We start from the raw sequence: 16,101 nt of genomic DNA, 5'->3' as shown, positions 1-16,101 counted from the left end.
TATTACTGCAAAGACATTAGTCTTTAGTGTAGTCTGCAAAAGGGAAAGCATATGTGGTTGATATTCATCCTTAACAATATCTCTGCAAACAGAAATATTGTATATTTTCATATGGCTTTGTCATTCAAAGAAAAAGCGCACATGTGCCTCTTTCATCTCATAGTTCATGCAGTGTGACCTGACCAGTTATATCTGCCAGCCTTTCAGTAAGCATTGAATGCAAATGGATCATTCAGAGATCAAAACTGAAGTTCCAAGCCTCTCAGTCTCAGTTCTTGTGCTGCTAATCCCAGTTGCCAAAAATGTTGCCAAAATGCCACAGTCCTGCAAACTACAGATGTGTATAAGGTCAGCATTTGTGAACCAAAAGTACAATTTCTATCACCACTTCTTATTAAGTGTATATTAACAGTAAAGCATTAAATTTTTCTTTTTGCCTTTCTTCAGTAGGGAGGAGGTGGTTAGAGTGGATGGCAGATGTACAAAATCCAGGACTTTGTCACCATAAAATGTAGGTTACAGCCCAACTCCCATGGGTATGCAACAAAAGTGTTTTTGTTAGACTTAGATCTAATTGTACTAAATACATTGTCTGTTGATTTTATTATATCGCTGCCGAACTTTGGTGTCTTTCCCTAATGCTAAACAAATGTTGATAGTACTTGAAGTGTGAGCTATAAAAATGAAATTACAAATTAACAAAACTTCTGGGCAACACAGTGGATTAAACCATAGACTGTACGTAAATTGTAGACAGAGGAACCGTGACATCACCTGTTGGTTACTAAACTGTAATACTGTCATGTCAGCCAGGAGTGACCATATTTGGATAAAAGGGGCGGGGGTTCAGGATTGTGTGGGGTCAGAGCATCTGTAAGGGGTCATGGGTAAGTTAATGCTCAATCCTGTCTTATTCCGTGTTTCCACTATGTGGTACCGGCTTGACTCAACTTGACAGCGTTTCCATTACATAAAAGAACCTCAAATCTGGTACTCGGTACTACTTTTCTAGTTCTTGCTCGGCCGAGGTTCCAAAACAGGTGAAGAGATACTAAAATGTGGCGTGTAAATACTGCAGACCACTGATTGGTCAGAAAGTTGTCTCTGTGTCATCAATGCGCAACACGCCATTTAAAAAAAAACAGATTCAGAAGTTTACAGTAATTATACCGGTAGGCTAATCCATGATGACAGCCCACAAAATGACACCGTGGTCGGTCAAGGAGGTTCAGACATTTCTGTCCTTGGTGGCCGATGAAAAGATTCAGCATGAGCTTGACAGGGCAACACAGAACAAGCGAGTTTATCCGCAACTCTTTGAGCAGATGTAAAGGAAGTTACGTGCAGTGTCGCTATGACGTCCAGGTACTCTGAAGTCAGTAGTATCCTGTAATGAAAACAATCTCCAGGAATAGTACCTGGTACCCGAGTCGAGGTGAGGTGAGTGGAGCCAGTTCCAAAGTAGTGGAAATGCAGCATTACTGACACTGTAAAACAATAAAGTTCATCAAGCAATAAGCAATAATAAAGTCATTTTAGAATCTTGTCCATGTAACCTATTAACCACATCTACATATGATCTGTGCTTTATTTAATGAATTGAAACTCTCAAAATTGGACTTCACAACCGAGCAATCTGTCTGCAGACCTGTCAATCAAAGCACAACAGGCAGATGTAAATCCTACAAGTGTTGATTTGGTTCAGATATCCTGAGATTATAAGTATTAGAGGTTTTCAGAAACATATTAATGTATTTTGGTTGTGCTGCTTTAAGATTTGTAGTCTGTATATGCTTGTGTGCCTCATCAGTAAAGTTGTTGGGTGTGAGTGCGTTTCCTGCTGATTGATGCTCACTTTATGGTTCTTTAATCAAGGAACTTTCCACATTCTATCCAAAATCTCTTTAAAATGTCTCCTTATTTTTATTTGCGTTTGGTCTTAAATCTGCGATGAGTGGTTTGTTCTCTGCAGCAGGCTTGAGCTTCAGGCCAAATCTTTGTTCAGGCTTTACACCAACTAGTTCCTTGCTCTCCCTCCTCTCCTAAAATTGCCTGTCCTTTATATCATTATTCCATTTTTAGCTATTTCCAGCTTTCTTAGGTGCCACTGAGGGAAGGTCAGTAAGGCTGCGGTGGAAAATGTGGGGATGACAGCTGCATCTGTTTATCATGTGGGGTACAATAGCACACCTTGAGAGGCAGCCAGAGCTTGTATTCTCACTGATCCTGGCTCCAATGCAGCGGACCAAATTTAATAGACAATTCAGATTCTTATGTAGGCTGGATCAAAATTCAAGATGTGCAAGATTTGTTTCATCGGCTGTGACTTTGACTGACACATAATACGTCTGTGTGATACTACATAGCAATTATAATTGCACAATAGGGTTCTAAACATGTAAATGGATTTAAGATGTGATTAGAAATAAAACTGAGACTAATTTCTGTGTCGAAGTATCAATTTCAAGGTGGGAAATTTCATTCTTTAACACAGACACACTGAAGTAGCCTTGTAGTGATTAAAGGACCCAACCACGAACCGCAACACAGCGCACCATTACCCAGCCTCGCCTGTGGTCTGGGGGGGTTTTCATGGCCCTTGCCTTGCAAACTTGTGATTCCAATAAATCTGTGGGTTGGGGAAGCGGCTTGTGACCAAACAGATGTCAGTTAAAATTCCCCAGATTAGGCAGAGAGATTGGTGGCTGATGTGCCCTTGAGCAAGGCACCCGGGCGCATGAAATGGCAGTCCACTGCTCATAGTCTGCAGTGTGTGGTGGGCTCCTGTATGTTCAGATAGTGATGGGTTAAATGCAGAGGGTCAACTTTAGTGTGTGTTGCATGTCCACATGTAAAATATATCAGACTCAGTTTGGTTGTCATTCGATCAATGGCACATGATAGAACAAAATGTAGTTACACAGGTCTCGGTTTCAGCATAAGAAGGTTAAGAATAAAATCTAAAATAGAATATATAAACGGTAAGTAGGGTAGATTAAAACTACAATAAAGGAAAATATGCAAGGAGAAAAAATGAAAAGGATAAAAAAAAAAAAAATTCTTAATATGTGCAAAATTCACAGTATGCAGCAACAGTACAGTTAAAGTGGAGGTGCATATAGCATCAGCATGAGCAGCAGCAACAGTGGTGTAAAGTGTCATTGTTCAAGGTGCATGATAGACAGTCTATGAGGGCAGTGAATGGGGGGGGGGTGTATACTGACAAAAAAAGATTATTAATACAAAAAGCCCTCCACTACTCTGTTCTCTGACGGAAATTTCTTAAACTAACATTATGGTGTTTACACTTGGTTGTGAAAAGAGGTGAAAATCATAAGTTTGTGCCTTTGATTCTTTGGTAATCTGTTCTATGCATTCACTTCACTGTCAGTGTGTTGCGTCCCTTTGTTTAGTTGACAGGACAGTAGAGCCAACAAACACTGCTCTTAATGATTATTCAGAGTAGGGCAGTGTGACAACCAAAATCTCACATCCTGACCTTGATCAGTTCATATCCAGATAACTATACTTATCACAATCTCATTTTCCATATATTCACTGAATTAATAATTTATGTAAAATGACTGCATGGAGAGGTCAGTATTCAACAAGATTATAATCTTTCTCATAATTTCTTCAGTATTTGTTTTCTTGTATTTAGAATATTTGTGTAAAATGTTAAAGATATTACTTAAATTTGGTATCAAACACCTCAACATACTCAGTACAATTAAGGTGATTCCAGCAGAGTTCTGAACCAACCAGCTCTAATCTAGAGGACCTAAGCTCATACAGAGTGATCTCACAATCACACAATGTTAACCTGTGTGTGAATCTGCAGGATCCATCACTGCAGTCTTCTTGTTAACATCAATACTTTGATATCCATTAGGGCAACTTCAATGTCCTGAATGTTGCTCTGTGTCTGCTGAGGCCTTCGGCTGCTCATGCTCCATCAGAACCTTTAGAACAGCTTCAGCTACTGCATCACCCACTGTATCATTACCTTCATTAACACTGACATGACCTGCCACAGCTCAAACCACTGCCTACTTTAGCATGGTTTAGTCTTGCTGCATAAGCACTGTCCCACGAGTACGTGTGAAGTTTCTATCCTAGTAAATGGGCTTTGAACTCTCTAACATCAGCTCTGATTTGTTCACTGTCTTAAGCACCCTTTACAGGCTTCTCATAGGCTGCCAGGGTGTACTGACCTTTAGAGTCAGGTATCGCTTTTGGATCTTTCTGTATAATTTACATCCAAAATGACTGATATTGTTTTGTAGAATAGTGTTCTTTCATTGTGCTAGAAATTATGATCTTCACTAATTCACTCACCAAATTCTAATCAGAAGTCATTAGATAAAAATGACATGAAGAAATATGTCATATGTCATCTCACCAGAAAATATATGTTGACACGTATCTTCCTGTTCACACTTGTCATGAGTGATTTCTGCTCCAGTAGTGTGCTCAACTTCTATATTTGTAGTTTAGAATACCTAGTTTGTCTCATTTCGTTTGCCTGCATCATGTTGCCAAGAGAACAAGAGAAGATGGATCTGTTTAGCATACAAGGCCCAGATGAGCCCCTGTTAAAATCATCAATAATATTCAACCGGGTTTGCTGGCATTTGAAGATCTGTGCTATTAAAGGTTTCCCCATTATGAATATCACATCACTGACCATGCTTCTGATTGAGTTTTGAATGATAGTTATGTCAGAACGATTGGAAAAAAATAAATAAATATAAGGACATCGCTTTAGAATGAGCAGTTTTTGTTTTCACAGAGAAAGTGAGCTACTGACTTAATTCTGCACCTTCACCTATCATAGCAAAAAGGATGTATGTCTTGAATTCTAAACACCAATAATGTTGCCTTTTTTTTTTTTTTTTTAGTTCCAATAGAATTAAAAGAATCTGTTTTATCTAGAATTTATTTTTAGGCTGGGTTGCAGTGTTTTAAAATCTATCATTTATCACTTTCAGTGTCCAAGCAACATTCATCAGATCAGAGCTGAAAGTCTGATTTGGTTCTAAAAATAATAATTAACTGATTTTAAAATATTTTTTATTATGTTGTTTAGTTCTACAGTTGTTTTGTGTTGTCTTCTTTCTATCTGTCTCTAATGTTCTATCATATAGTTAACATGTGCTTCATTAAAGACACCGTAAGTCCATGTTCTTAGATTTAACCATTTCCTGGATGGCTCTGCTTTTCTAAATATAAGGTGAACTCAAAATACCTGAAAGCTGACACTATATGCTGTCTGTTCTGAGTGGTGTCACCTGAAATAAATAAAACTTGCAGTAACATTTTAACCAACTGGAGCCTAGTGTTAACTCCTGTTGTTACTTCTAATCAGACTCAAGAAAATGAAAGTAGACATCTGTACATTGTCCAAACCCAACTGCAATACATCAGTCTACCTATTATAAATATACGGCTCTAACTCTTCAAAATAAATGGACTGAAAATGGATAAAGTCTTCCATATGGGATTATTTATTTGACTCCAACGAACACCCCTTCAATTAAAGATTCAAGCCCATCGAGCACCAGTGTGTTTGTTATTCACCTGTAGGGCTTTCCCGGCGCTAGGACCCAGGGTGCGCGATTTTCTCCAGCTGCTGCAGACCGAAAACTGGCAATAAGGGAAGATCGCGAGGACAAGCCAAAATTACATACTGTATTCATTCTACTTTAAAATCCCATCCCTGGCCCCGCATGGAAGCCTCCGTGTAGACAACAATAGCTTGTTGCGCTGTGTGCAGGCTTTGTGGCTGTAGGCAGCTCGGAGCGCAAGGTAAGACGGTGCAATACCATGCGATTACTAATAACAAAGGCGTTACGGGCGAGCAGGGGGCATTAAAGGGGGCATTGCACAACGCTATTGAGGGCGAGTAAAACTCTGCCAAACTTTGACCTGGATATCTGTATTTTCTAGTTCTCGGTGTCTTGCAGGAGCCGTAGTTGCAGTGATGTTTCGCTGTTATCCCACGGCATTATGTAGGATCGTGTCACATGTATGGAGAGTCAAGTTGTGGATCGAGATGACATACATGAGTGTGCTGTCCATGCGTGTCGGTCTGTGGATGCGGTCGACTATCCAGACGCTGACACAGTAACTATACATGAAGTGATGCGTTTCTGTTCCAGACACAGAATTCAACATCATCCGGACGGCTAATCGGGCCATCCATTAACCTGGCAGATAAGAACATCACCCTTGACTGTTTCAGTGATCGGCTGCGGTCCTTCCCGTCGTTAATTGTGGAATAATTCATTACTTCTAGCAAAGATGGAAGAATAACGCGTTTGGCTTTTTTTTTTTTACTCCGCGTTCACCTCCCCACCTCGACATTCAATATTGACCAGGTGAACCAAAGAACTTAGACGGGACATCCTCGTCGCTGTAAACCATGGCGGCCTAAATAGGGTTGATAATCTCCAATATGACTCACAGATAGATGACCATGTATGCCCACTTTGAAGACGACACTCTTCAAAAATCAGGCCTTCGAAATAAACGTGCCTTCATCTGTGCTATCGCAGTTGTCATAGTGTGTGTGCGGAATACCACATCCCTCATTGACGGATAATTGCATGCATAACAAGTTTATTTTAACCCCACAGCTCCAGACATCCGATGTGGAGCCTGTGAACCAAACTCGTCCATAATTGGTGAAGCCCCGAGCAGCCGGTCACTACCGGGATAGCTCTGCGCGGTCGTTGAGGTCTCCGGGTTACCCCAGCTCAGACACAATGCGATGTGTCAGCTGCCGACTCTCCGATACTCCTGCATTACACCGACACGGTTCTCTACGGCGTCCCTCCTTTTTCCTGATCGGCGTTTTTGGTTTCCCAATTTAACATTTGGCCATCTGTCAACGATTTGGCTGCATGCACGCAGCCATTACTGAGCGAATGGCGAAGGGCATGTTAGAGGCTCGCACACACAGATCCACTCAGCGATAGGAAAGCGGCGAAATAGTTTCAGCTCGTAGCCTACTGCTGTCGGTGGATGGACAGGGATCCGTGTCCTGCACCGCCTCAGTGTTCGGGGTCGGCACAGATCAGATCAGATCGTGCATGGTAGTAAACAAAACTCTGTGACTCGCACGACCATGTCAGCCTCGTTGTTTGTGCACGGTTATTTCCTCATCACCACAAGTGTTGAGAAAAGTAGGAAATTTGTTGTTGGCCTAAAGGACTGGATACCCGTGTAAACAGCAGGCCTACTCCTTTCAGGATTCAGGTAAGACAAGTGGCCTAATTACAGAAGGGTAACCTGTGCTGCTTACTTACTGAGCCAAAATGTGATTATGGAAAAGGAGAAGTATTCATCCACTATTGTTTATCTTTGGGAAACAATCAGACAAGGCAAAGTGCAGCTTCTGTGCTCTGTGGACCTTTCTGATATTTAAAACTTTCCCTGAGTGGGACAATGACTTACAAATGTACTGCCATGCACTTTAAAACTGCAGTGATCACTTGTTAAGTCTTTTTTTTTTTTTTTCATCATGGCAGCCTGCATACATATCCATACACACAGCTCCTTTGTACTTATTTTTCACCAGCTGTTTTACACTCAGACTTTAAGAAACACACACACCCTGTGTTATAGCATACAAGTGTCTACAGTTAAAATGGAAAAAAGTAAGTAAAAGTAGGTTTTATTCAGTGGCAAATAATAAGGCTGTTTACTGTATTTAACAAGAGGCTGTTTTTTTGGGGGTTTTTTTTTGTACATCCTTACCTCATAGCTGTTTTGTGTTGGTGTCTTGTAGACCATGCCCACTTTCCTGCATTGAACTCAGCCCCTGTTGTTCTTATTAACTTGGCCACTTTATCTTGCTGTCTGCCCCAATAATGAAGTGGGGGTAATTTTTTTAATTCACAATCTAAGTCAGCAGCTTTGTAGTTTTTGTGAACTCAGCTTAAGACCCCCTCACCCCCCACTGCCATTCTGTGTTTGAGAAATGCATGAATCCAGTTAAAACCTGAACTAACCTGAACAGGAAATGTGATTTTGACACACCGCACTGCGAGATGTGAATGTCAGTGAAGTGAAGATCTGCAGCAGAGTGAATGACACTGCCTCTGGTTAAATATCCAGAATTAGTGCAGAAGCTGTTGTGGCTAAATGGCTTTACTGATACATAGTCTGGCCTGGTCAAACCACAGGGATCACATGATTTGAGTGTCGTCATTCCACATTATCAATCCCACATAAATGAGAGTAATCTGAAATCTTTATGTTAAGGTAGATTGTCTGTTTTTGTGTTTTCAGCAGAGCATGACAAGCCTTTGGTGGGTAATATGTAGATGAGAATGCAGGCACCACAGATTCCACACATCACCTTAGTGGATGGCTGAGGAATGTGGAAAGGGTTACAGCTCATTTAATATCAACTAGATTGGAATTTTACTCAGCAACCCACTGTCACCTTGTAAGCAATTCTCTTTTTTTGTGCTTTGTTTTTTGTTCCCTCTGGGGCTTTTTCTACCAGCCAGCAGATACAGGTCAGTGCTGGGGGCCCTGGCACTGGAAGCTAAACCTCATTAGACTTTAGTCAAGTTAGATGGATGGCATCAACACATACTACCAAAACTTCTCCACACAAAATGGCTTAAAATTCTACAGTGAATCTGTGGCAGAAAGGCTGTTGTGTTTCCCCTTTTTTCTCTCAGAGCTCGTACATCAGTCTGCAGCCTACAGCATACAACTGGAGAGCCTCCAACACCCGGAGACTTGCTTCCTCGTGTTAATTCCCCTGCAACAGACCCAAACCTCTCCCACTTTTTTTTTTTGGCAATTCCGTTCAGCAGCCATCACCCCACAGCTCTATCTCTGTTAATTGACCCGGTTGTCACTGACACGCGCACACCGGTTCACTACCACTCCGAGCCACCGTAGGTTAAAATAATATAGTTTATTACTTCGTTACCCCGATAAGGCTTTTCAGTTTAGCGCACCGTTACACTCTGGTCGCGATCCCCCATTCCCCTTGAGCGGCTGGAGCTCGCGTTGCATGCCGGTACCTGCAGTCCTTACCCCTCCCAGCCGCTCCAGCATCTAATCCTGGGCGTGGATAGCCGAGCACTACATCTCCCATGCTGTCGCCTCGCGCCCTGCTGCCCCCCTCGCGCGCTCTCTCTCTCCTCTCTCTCTCCCACCAGACTGGAGACTGGAGATACGGAACGGACTGTCTTGCCGACCCCCCCACCTCCCCTCCTCCTCCTCCTCCTTATCCTCCTCCTCTTCCCTCCCTCCCTCCCGCCGCCCCCCCTCCCAGACTTTTAGGACCGAAAACCGTCGAGATTAGTGAACAGCCACGGACGGCGGAGGCGAAAGGCTGGACGCGGCTGTATCCGAGTCGTGCCTGCGCGTCGTTCACATGCCATCTGGACGAGCGGGTTCGTAACTGTTTGTGTCATTAGACATCTTTTTTTTTTACCCCCCTCTTATCTCGGCTTTGCTTTTGGTATTATTCAATATTTGGGAGAGTGAGAGAGTCTCACAGGGGAGACGGAGAGGGAAGGCTCGGTTGGGTCGGGGGGCTCCGCGAATGCCTTTCCAACGCCGAAGTGGCTCAGTTCAGTCCACAGCAAAAGGGCCGATACGAGACAGGGAGCACTTCGCATTAGGTCGGCCGGGGATACATATCAGTAGCCTGCCTCAACATGTACACCACCCGGGCGTAATGCGAGGGCTCCGCGGAGACTCGGCTGCGCAGGGAGCTGGAAACCTGTCCGCGGTGTCGGTGCTGGTCAGCGGAGTTGAATGTATTGTTGTTTGCCCCCTTTTTCCGGCAGAACAAGCCCGTGGAATAACTTCTGTCACCCTGCTCTCCTGTACTTGTCCAGCTGGCTTTACTTTGAGTCGCAAGTAACTCGTCAGCTCCAGTTGAAATTGATTATTGGTTCAGAAAAAAAAAAAAAAAAAAAAAAACAGCCGCACACATTGACAGACAGACATTGTTAGTTGCTCTGGTGTTTTGTGAGCTGATGAAACAACGAGATGATGGTGGTCAGGAGTTTTGTTTGTTTTGCTCTCCCTTGTGTGTGTCTGTCTGTGTGTATGTGTATTGACTTACCTTATCAGGAGATTTGACACATTGTGCCACATTGTGCGTCTCCAATACGACGCAGCCCGTGTAGGAAATTTCTGCTGTAATACCTACCCACCCACCCCCCACCTTCAAAACATCTGCCATTCACCTCCAAACATCTCATTAAGACCAGGTTTGAGGATAAGGACAGGATGCGTGGACGGATCACCTGAGAGCCATGCGCATTATGGACACCGCTGCCATCTCCATCCACAGACCGACTCTCAGACTCCCGGAGTTTTTCTGAGAGAATTTTTGCGACTGACCTAGTGGCTGCAAATGCATGTGGCCTTATTGTGTACTTCCAGGCTGTGACATTGGGACGTGTGTCTTGTGCGCCCTGGGCTGGACAGTAAACTGGAAGTGAAGCTGTTTTTTTTTTCTCTCTCAAAGGTAATGCCAGTCTTGACTTTGTTTTGTCTGTGCGCTGTTGCCCACGGCGTGTGTGCGGACTACTGCGTACATTTATTGGCCTACATCAGAGCGGATGAATTCAAATGTTGTGGCGGAGTAGACCGCAGGAGTATGATCGCAGCACAAAGACAAACTAGCTGTAAGCAACTGTTCTACGGTAATGAATGCAGACCCTCCTTGCACTGAGCCGTATCTGCATCGCTGGATCCCCTTTCTCTTTTCAGTCCTCGCTCGCAGATTCCAGCAGAGATGGTGTGTCAGTCATTATGTGCATCGTATTCGTTATGTTTCACTGCCTCCGGGGTCTAACATTCCCCACTCCCCCAAAGCTTTGACATAGATTTTTGGTCCCTTTTGTAGTCGTCTCATTTACTTGCAGATGCGCTGGTTTTGCGCTCACCTCTACCTCTACCTCGTCAGTAGAGTGATGTGGCTTGTGTCAACCTGCTGAATATATATTGCAAATCTTTGAAATCACATCAAGCTGTTTGCATATTACTACTTTAGTGCATTTTGTGGGAGTTTTAAGCAGAGAAGCAACGGGTGGAATTTAATGTCTAATTTTAGAAAAAGATAGATGATCCACACATTAAAACCTGACGTGGGCAGTTCTATTGTAATCATAAATAATTTCATAAGCATCCCTGCCTCAGGTTAAAGGAAGGGGCTCAACTTGCTCAAAACTTAAGACTGTGCAGTGGTAAGGGATCACAGCTGATTGCTTCATGGATGGATTACTGAGTAGACCAACAGGCACAGGCACATGGGTTACAGGGCCCCTAAGCAACTATAACAAGAGTTTCTGTTTTGGTAGTCCTAGGACTCAGTCAAAAGTACCTGCAACTAATGATTATTTCCTCAGTTGATCAGTTACTCTATAAATATATCAGAACAATAATTGCATCACCAGAGTAGGTTATATGATTTACTTGACTCTGATGTGAAATAGAACAGGGCAGAAAAGAGGAAATTTGTACATGTGAGAACCTGAAAAATGTAATTTTTGCTTAAGATCACTGAAACAGTTGCTTCATTTCCTGGCTAAATCAAAGATTCATTCATGAGTCAATGCAGAATTGTTTCTTTTATATCTAAGGTATGTCATTTTGGATCCACCAGTAGAATCTTCTACATTAACAAAGGAGTTTTGAAGCAACAACAGAACTAAAAAGTTTTGCTCGTTCCGGCCTCAAAAAGACATGTAATACAAATGGGGGGGAAAATAACGATGCATTTACTCTGTCAGTGTAAAAAAAAAGATGTTTTTCAAGTTTGTTCCCGGCTCATAATCAGCCTGTCACTGATGCATTAGGTCTTTTGTTAATCAACAACTCTCCATTTTTTGTATATAGTTTACATTCTGGGTGGATCATCATTGAAAACTGTCAATACCCCCAGTGTTTTAAGCAAATGAAGACAAAAGGAACAATGGAACAAGCATGTTCCTCAGTTTACCACACTTCTCTTTGCTACCCTGAATTATCTCCCTGTTGTGAGGAAATTGTAACATATCTTGCCTCCGGGCCAGTCTCAAAGATAGGAAGTTTTCAGTTGCCAAATGCCGGTTACTCTGAATCAATTACTATTGCATTAAATAGGTCTTACCCCTTTACGAAGGATTAAATGAAAGCCTTTTGTGTAATTGAAATGAGAAAAGTGTGTTCAGAGATCACAATAGGTGTTCGTTTTTCTGTATGTTCTGCAGCATATCACGGAATTACAAGGAAAACTCTCACCTGACTGACTCAGCTACCCCCAGAGGCATGTTGTGCTAAAGAAACACCTATGCAGGTATGTGTTTTATTTTTTATTACTGTTAGATTACTAGATTAGAGCATTCTTCCCTCTCCTCTAATTAACATTGGCTTCATGAACTTCTCTTATTACTCAGGTGGATCCCACACTAATGAATGTAGGGGATGGAGGCACGGTGAGCAGAGAGATCAGTGCTCCAAATAAAGCGTCTTCTAGTATGGTGGGAAATCCCCCCCAGACGCTACCCCCTGAGTTTAGAGGAGATGTTACCCTCAGTCAGCAGAACAAGACCACTCCAGCGACAGACTGCAAGACAACGAAAGCTTGCCTGGACACTAGCAATTATAACCACAGCTCTGAGCTTTCTCCACCTCAACAGCCCAACAATGCACCAATGTCAGGCTCAGCCCTCACCACAGCAGACAAAAGAACAGACAAAAGAGCAGACATCCCTAAACTTAAGGCTGATGGTGCTGGGGTTTTCTCCCCTCCTCAGTGGTCAAGTGGCGTAAAAGTCAGCCGTGATGAGTCACTCAACCCCTGTCACAGCAATGTGACGACTAGTAAGAAGTCAAACACGCAAACACAATCTGTGCAAAGTGTTCCACCTGGTTTTCAGTGCTCCGCCATGTTTAAACCAGCCCAGTCTGTGGCCTTCCTCCCCTCCACTAATTTTTCCTCTCCACTTTGTAAAATCACTCTTCCACCAGCATTGGGTCAGATTGCAGCCTTGAGAGAAGCCACAGCCAGTCAGTTTCAGAAAGAAATTCAGCCTCAAAGCTCAGGTGTCAGTGGGACACCTCTAATGCGGACCTATCCCTATCCCTTCTCTGTGACTCGGATGCCAGTGGCAGAGAAAAAAGCAGGCACATCCACCTCAAAACTTAAATCTAACCATTCATCAAGCAAGAACGCCAAATCTCTAGAACATAAATCATTAGCTTCAGTTGTAGCCTCACCAGCTATCGCCCTTCCATTACAGCACCCATCGCTATCTTCCACAGCACCCACTCGCTACACGTTATCTCCCACTGCTGCCATTTGCTGTGGCTCTGCATTGGCCAGCCTCACCTCTCAGAGCAGACTGCTGAACCATGTGGAAAAAGGCAACAGCATAGACAAGACATCCATGGGCTCCTTAAAAACCACAACCCCCTCTGCTTCAGAGGACCATGCAGTAGCTTGCTCCATTGAACCAAGAGATGTACCTCTTGATTTGTCTGCTAAATCAAAACGTCCAAAATGCATAAATGACCCTCCAGTTTCATTGATGGAACCTCATAATAGTGAATCAAATCAAAGAGATTTTCTTAACTCAAAGAGGACTCATTCAACTTACAGTTCAACTGTGCAATATCCAATTTTACCCAATACCCATAGAAATGGATCTCATCAAAAGCAATTAAGTAGGCCTCAGAATCACCAGGTCCCAGATCCTAAACCCTCCTGGGGAAAAGCATCATCACAAGACCCCATTAAAAACATCCCTGGGACTTATGTAGGTGTGGCGAGTCCCATTCTGGCCTCTACCCTTAGAGGCAAAGACGGCAAAGGGACTTTTGCTGATGAATTTCAGAGTTTTGCGAAACAAGAGTTTATATCTATAATTGATCAAGGAGAACATCTGGCCTCAGGAGGAAAGAAGCCATCCTGTCTCATGAAGGGTAACCAACATACTCACAGTGTCAAGCCTGTTAAAAACACCAGCACAACCCTAGCTAAGAGCTGTCCCTCTAAAGGAGCCCTAACAACAGCCCTGTCAAGTTCTGCCAATGCACAGATTCATCAGAAATCTGGAGCTGGAAAAACGGCGGTGCCATACTCTACCAGTGTTGTCAATCCAGCGTGGCAACAGCCATCACACCTTCCACACCAAGCCTCACCGGTCCACAGAAAAATCACACAAGGATCCCCAAAGAATAAAAACGCCACAGCAGCCGATGGATCAAAGTTTCATAGTGCTCATCACAGCCCGTCCAAACCTGAGGATGATAAGTGGGAGAGAATAAAGTCTCCCCTGTCTAATCTTGCGTCAATTGTAAAGCAACAGTCTCTTGAAACAACAGCGCTGACAGGTGAAGGAAATGCTCAGACTTCACCTGTTGCATCTAGAAAGACTGACGTTCTGAATGCACTCACAGGGGGCCAAGAAACCCAGCCCAAACATACCTTTGAATACCCACCATACTGGTCAGTGGAAAAATGGCCCACCCCACCCTCTCAAGGGGATTCAACTCAAGCCATGAAGAGACTTGAAAAATCGAATGCCACCGAGGCTTTAGAGAATAACACAGAGATTCACTCCAGTCAGACAGAACACATGGGACTACAAGCAAAGCAAGGCTCCTTAAAGCCCGCTGGCCAGTCTCACATCTTTGGAAGCAATGCATCAACAAATGGGAACAGGATGGAGAGCAAACTAGCCCAGGTGTTAGAGGGGGAGATATTCAAGAAAGAAAGTGGGGCGTCAGATAGTAAACCCAGTGAAAAATTGGAGGGCATGGTTGCATCTATTCTTACAGGCCACTGTGCAGGGGGAGGCGACAAGTTTGAGAAGAAAACAAATGGAACCAAAGAGGAGTCGCCAACCAAAGCAAAAGCTGCCACCATCAAACAAAAGAAAACGAGTTCCAAGAAGCCAGCAAAGGAGAAGTCACCGACTGTCCCATCAAAGAAAGCTGCGGGAAGCACAAAGAAAAAGCGAGATACAGAAAATACTCCAACCAAAGTGTCTTCTTGTAAAAAGGTGAGGTGTTTCTGTGCATGGTTGAATGTCTTTTTAACACAGTGATTCTCTCTGGTACCCAGGGACACTACTGCTTTTGCTAGAGGTTATTTTTGAAGGATTTTATAAAAAATATGATGTAAATCCACATGCATTTGTTACAAAGAAAAACAACCAAATTACAAACCAGTGCCATTCTGACCTTTAGTAAATAAGCTGGTGGTCGACATAGTTTCAGACTCTTAACACCACACATCACACTTGAAAGTAAGACTGGGCGATGATATCAGATTGATTAGGTTAAGCTTTTGCTCTTTAATTAATGTGAAATATTATTAAATCAAGATGAGTGCATTATTGAAACTACTAATGCAACCTGTGTGTTATAATGTATTTGGGACTATGTTTGTCCAGTCGGTGCATACAAGTGGTGCTTTATATCTATTTTTTGTAGCACATTTTGCACATTTGCACCCTTGCAAGTTTTGGTTTTACTGTTGTTGTTTGCCAGTGTTGAAAATAGGAATCATGTTTTATCTTGAATTCATATGGAAAGGATAAAAAGTTTAGAAAAGAAAGGATCATAACACATAAAATTCAAGTTTCAATTTAAAAAGTTATATTTCCCAGTGTAGTGTTTCTTATACCAAACTAGAAGTGCAGAACACTGAACTGCTTAAAAAGTTTTTAACATAAGTATTAAGATAATTGAATAAATGTGTGAACAAACAGCTGAAATAGTGGACTAAAGATAATATTTTATTTGTGTGTGAATAATCAGTTTTAGATGATAGTTAGTGATAGTTTATGTTCCATATAACCAGAATTTACCCAGATAATATTGAGGTGCTTCAGCCAATCTAACTGCACTCTGTGGGTACAGCAGAAAAAACACAGTTTTAAAAAACCTTTATGCTTATTATTTCTCTTCAGTTGAATTGTCGTGATATGTTTGTATGCACCTTACATATATTTGTACTTTCTGCCTCAGTATATTTTAAATAGTGAATTGGACATGCAGTGTTTCCTTTAATGATGTAAAGTTACATTTGAATTTTTAACTTCCAAGATCTTATTGTGAGTCTGTTAC

At 42.5% G+C, this 16,101-nt stretch overlaps 1 protein-coding gene across 4 annotated transcripts in view; it reads left to right on the top strand.

Moving 5' to 3' along the window:
• Positions 1 to 5,646: 5,646 nt before the first annotated feature.
• Positions 5,647 to 16,101, top strand: part of bcorl1 (BCL6 corepressor-like 1) — a 35,249-nt gene continuing 24,794 nt past the window's right edge. For 2 of the 4 annotated variants that reach the window (XM_030145691.1, XM_030145687.1), the window contains exons 1-3: positions 9,303 to 9,422; positions 12,237 to 12,322; positions 12,423 to 15,032. In XM_030145691.1, the coding sequence (XP_030001551.1) occupies positions 12,317 to 12,322; positions 12,423 to 15,032 (2,616 nt within the window). In that variant the 5' untranslated portion in view covers positions 9,303 to 9,422; positions 12,237 to 12,316. Of the gene's footprint in view, positions 5,809 to 5,865; positions 7,261 to 9,302; positions 9,423 to 12,236; positions 12,323 to 12,422; positions 15,033 to 16,101 lie in introns of those variants that run through there. The other 2 variants (XM_030145689.1, XM_030145690.1) reach the window with 2 other exon arrangements.

Source organism: Sphaeramia orbicularis, chromosome 10, assembly GCF_902148855.1.
Source record: "Sphaeramia orbicularis chromosome 10, fSphaOr1.1, whole genome shotgun sequence".
In the NCBI taxonomy this organism is placed as follows: Eukaryota; Metazoa; Chordata; class Actinopteri; order Kurtiformes; family Apogonidae; genus Sphaeramia; species Sphaeramia orbicularis.
This window is presented reverse-complemented; position numbering and strand designations above follow the sequence as displayed.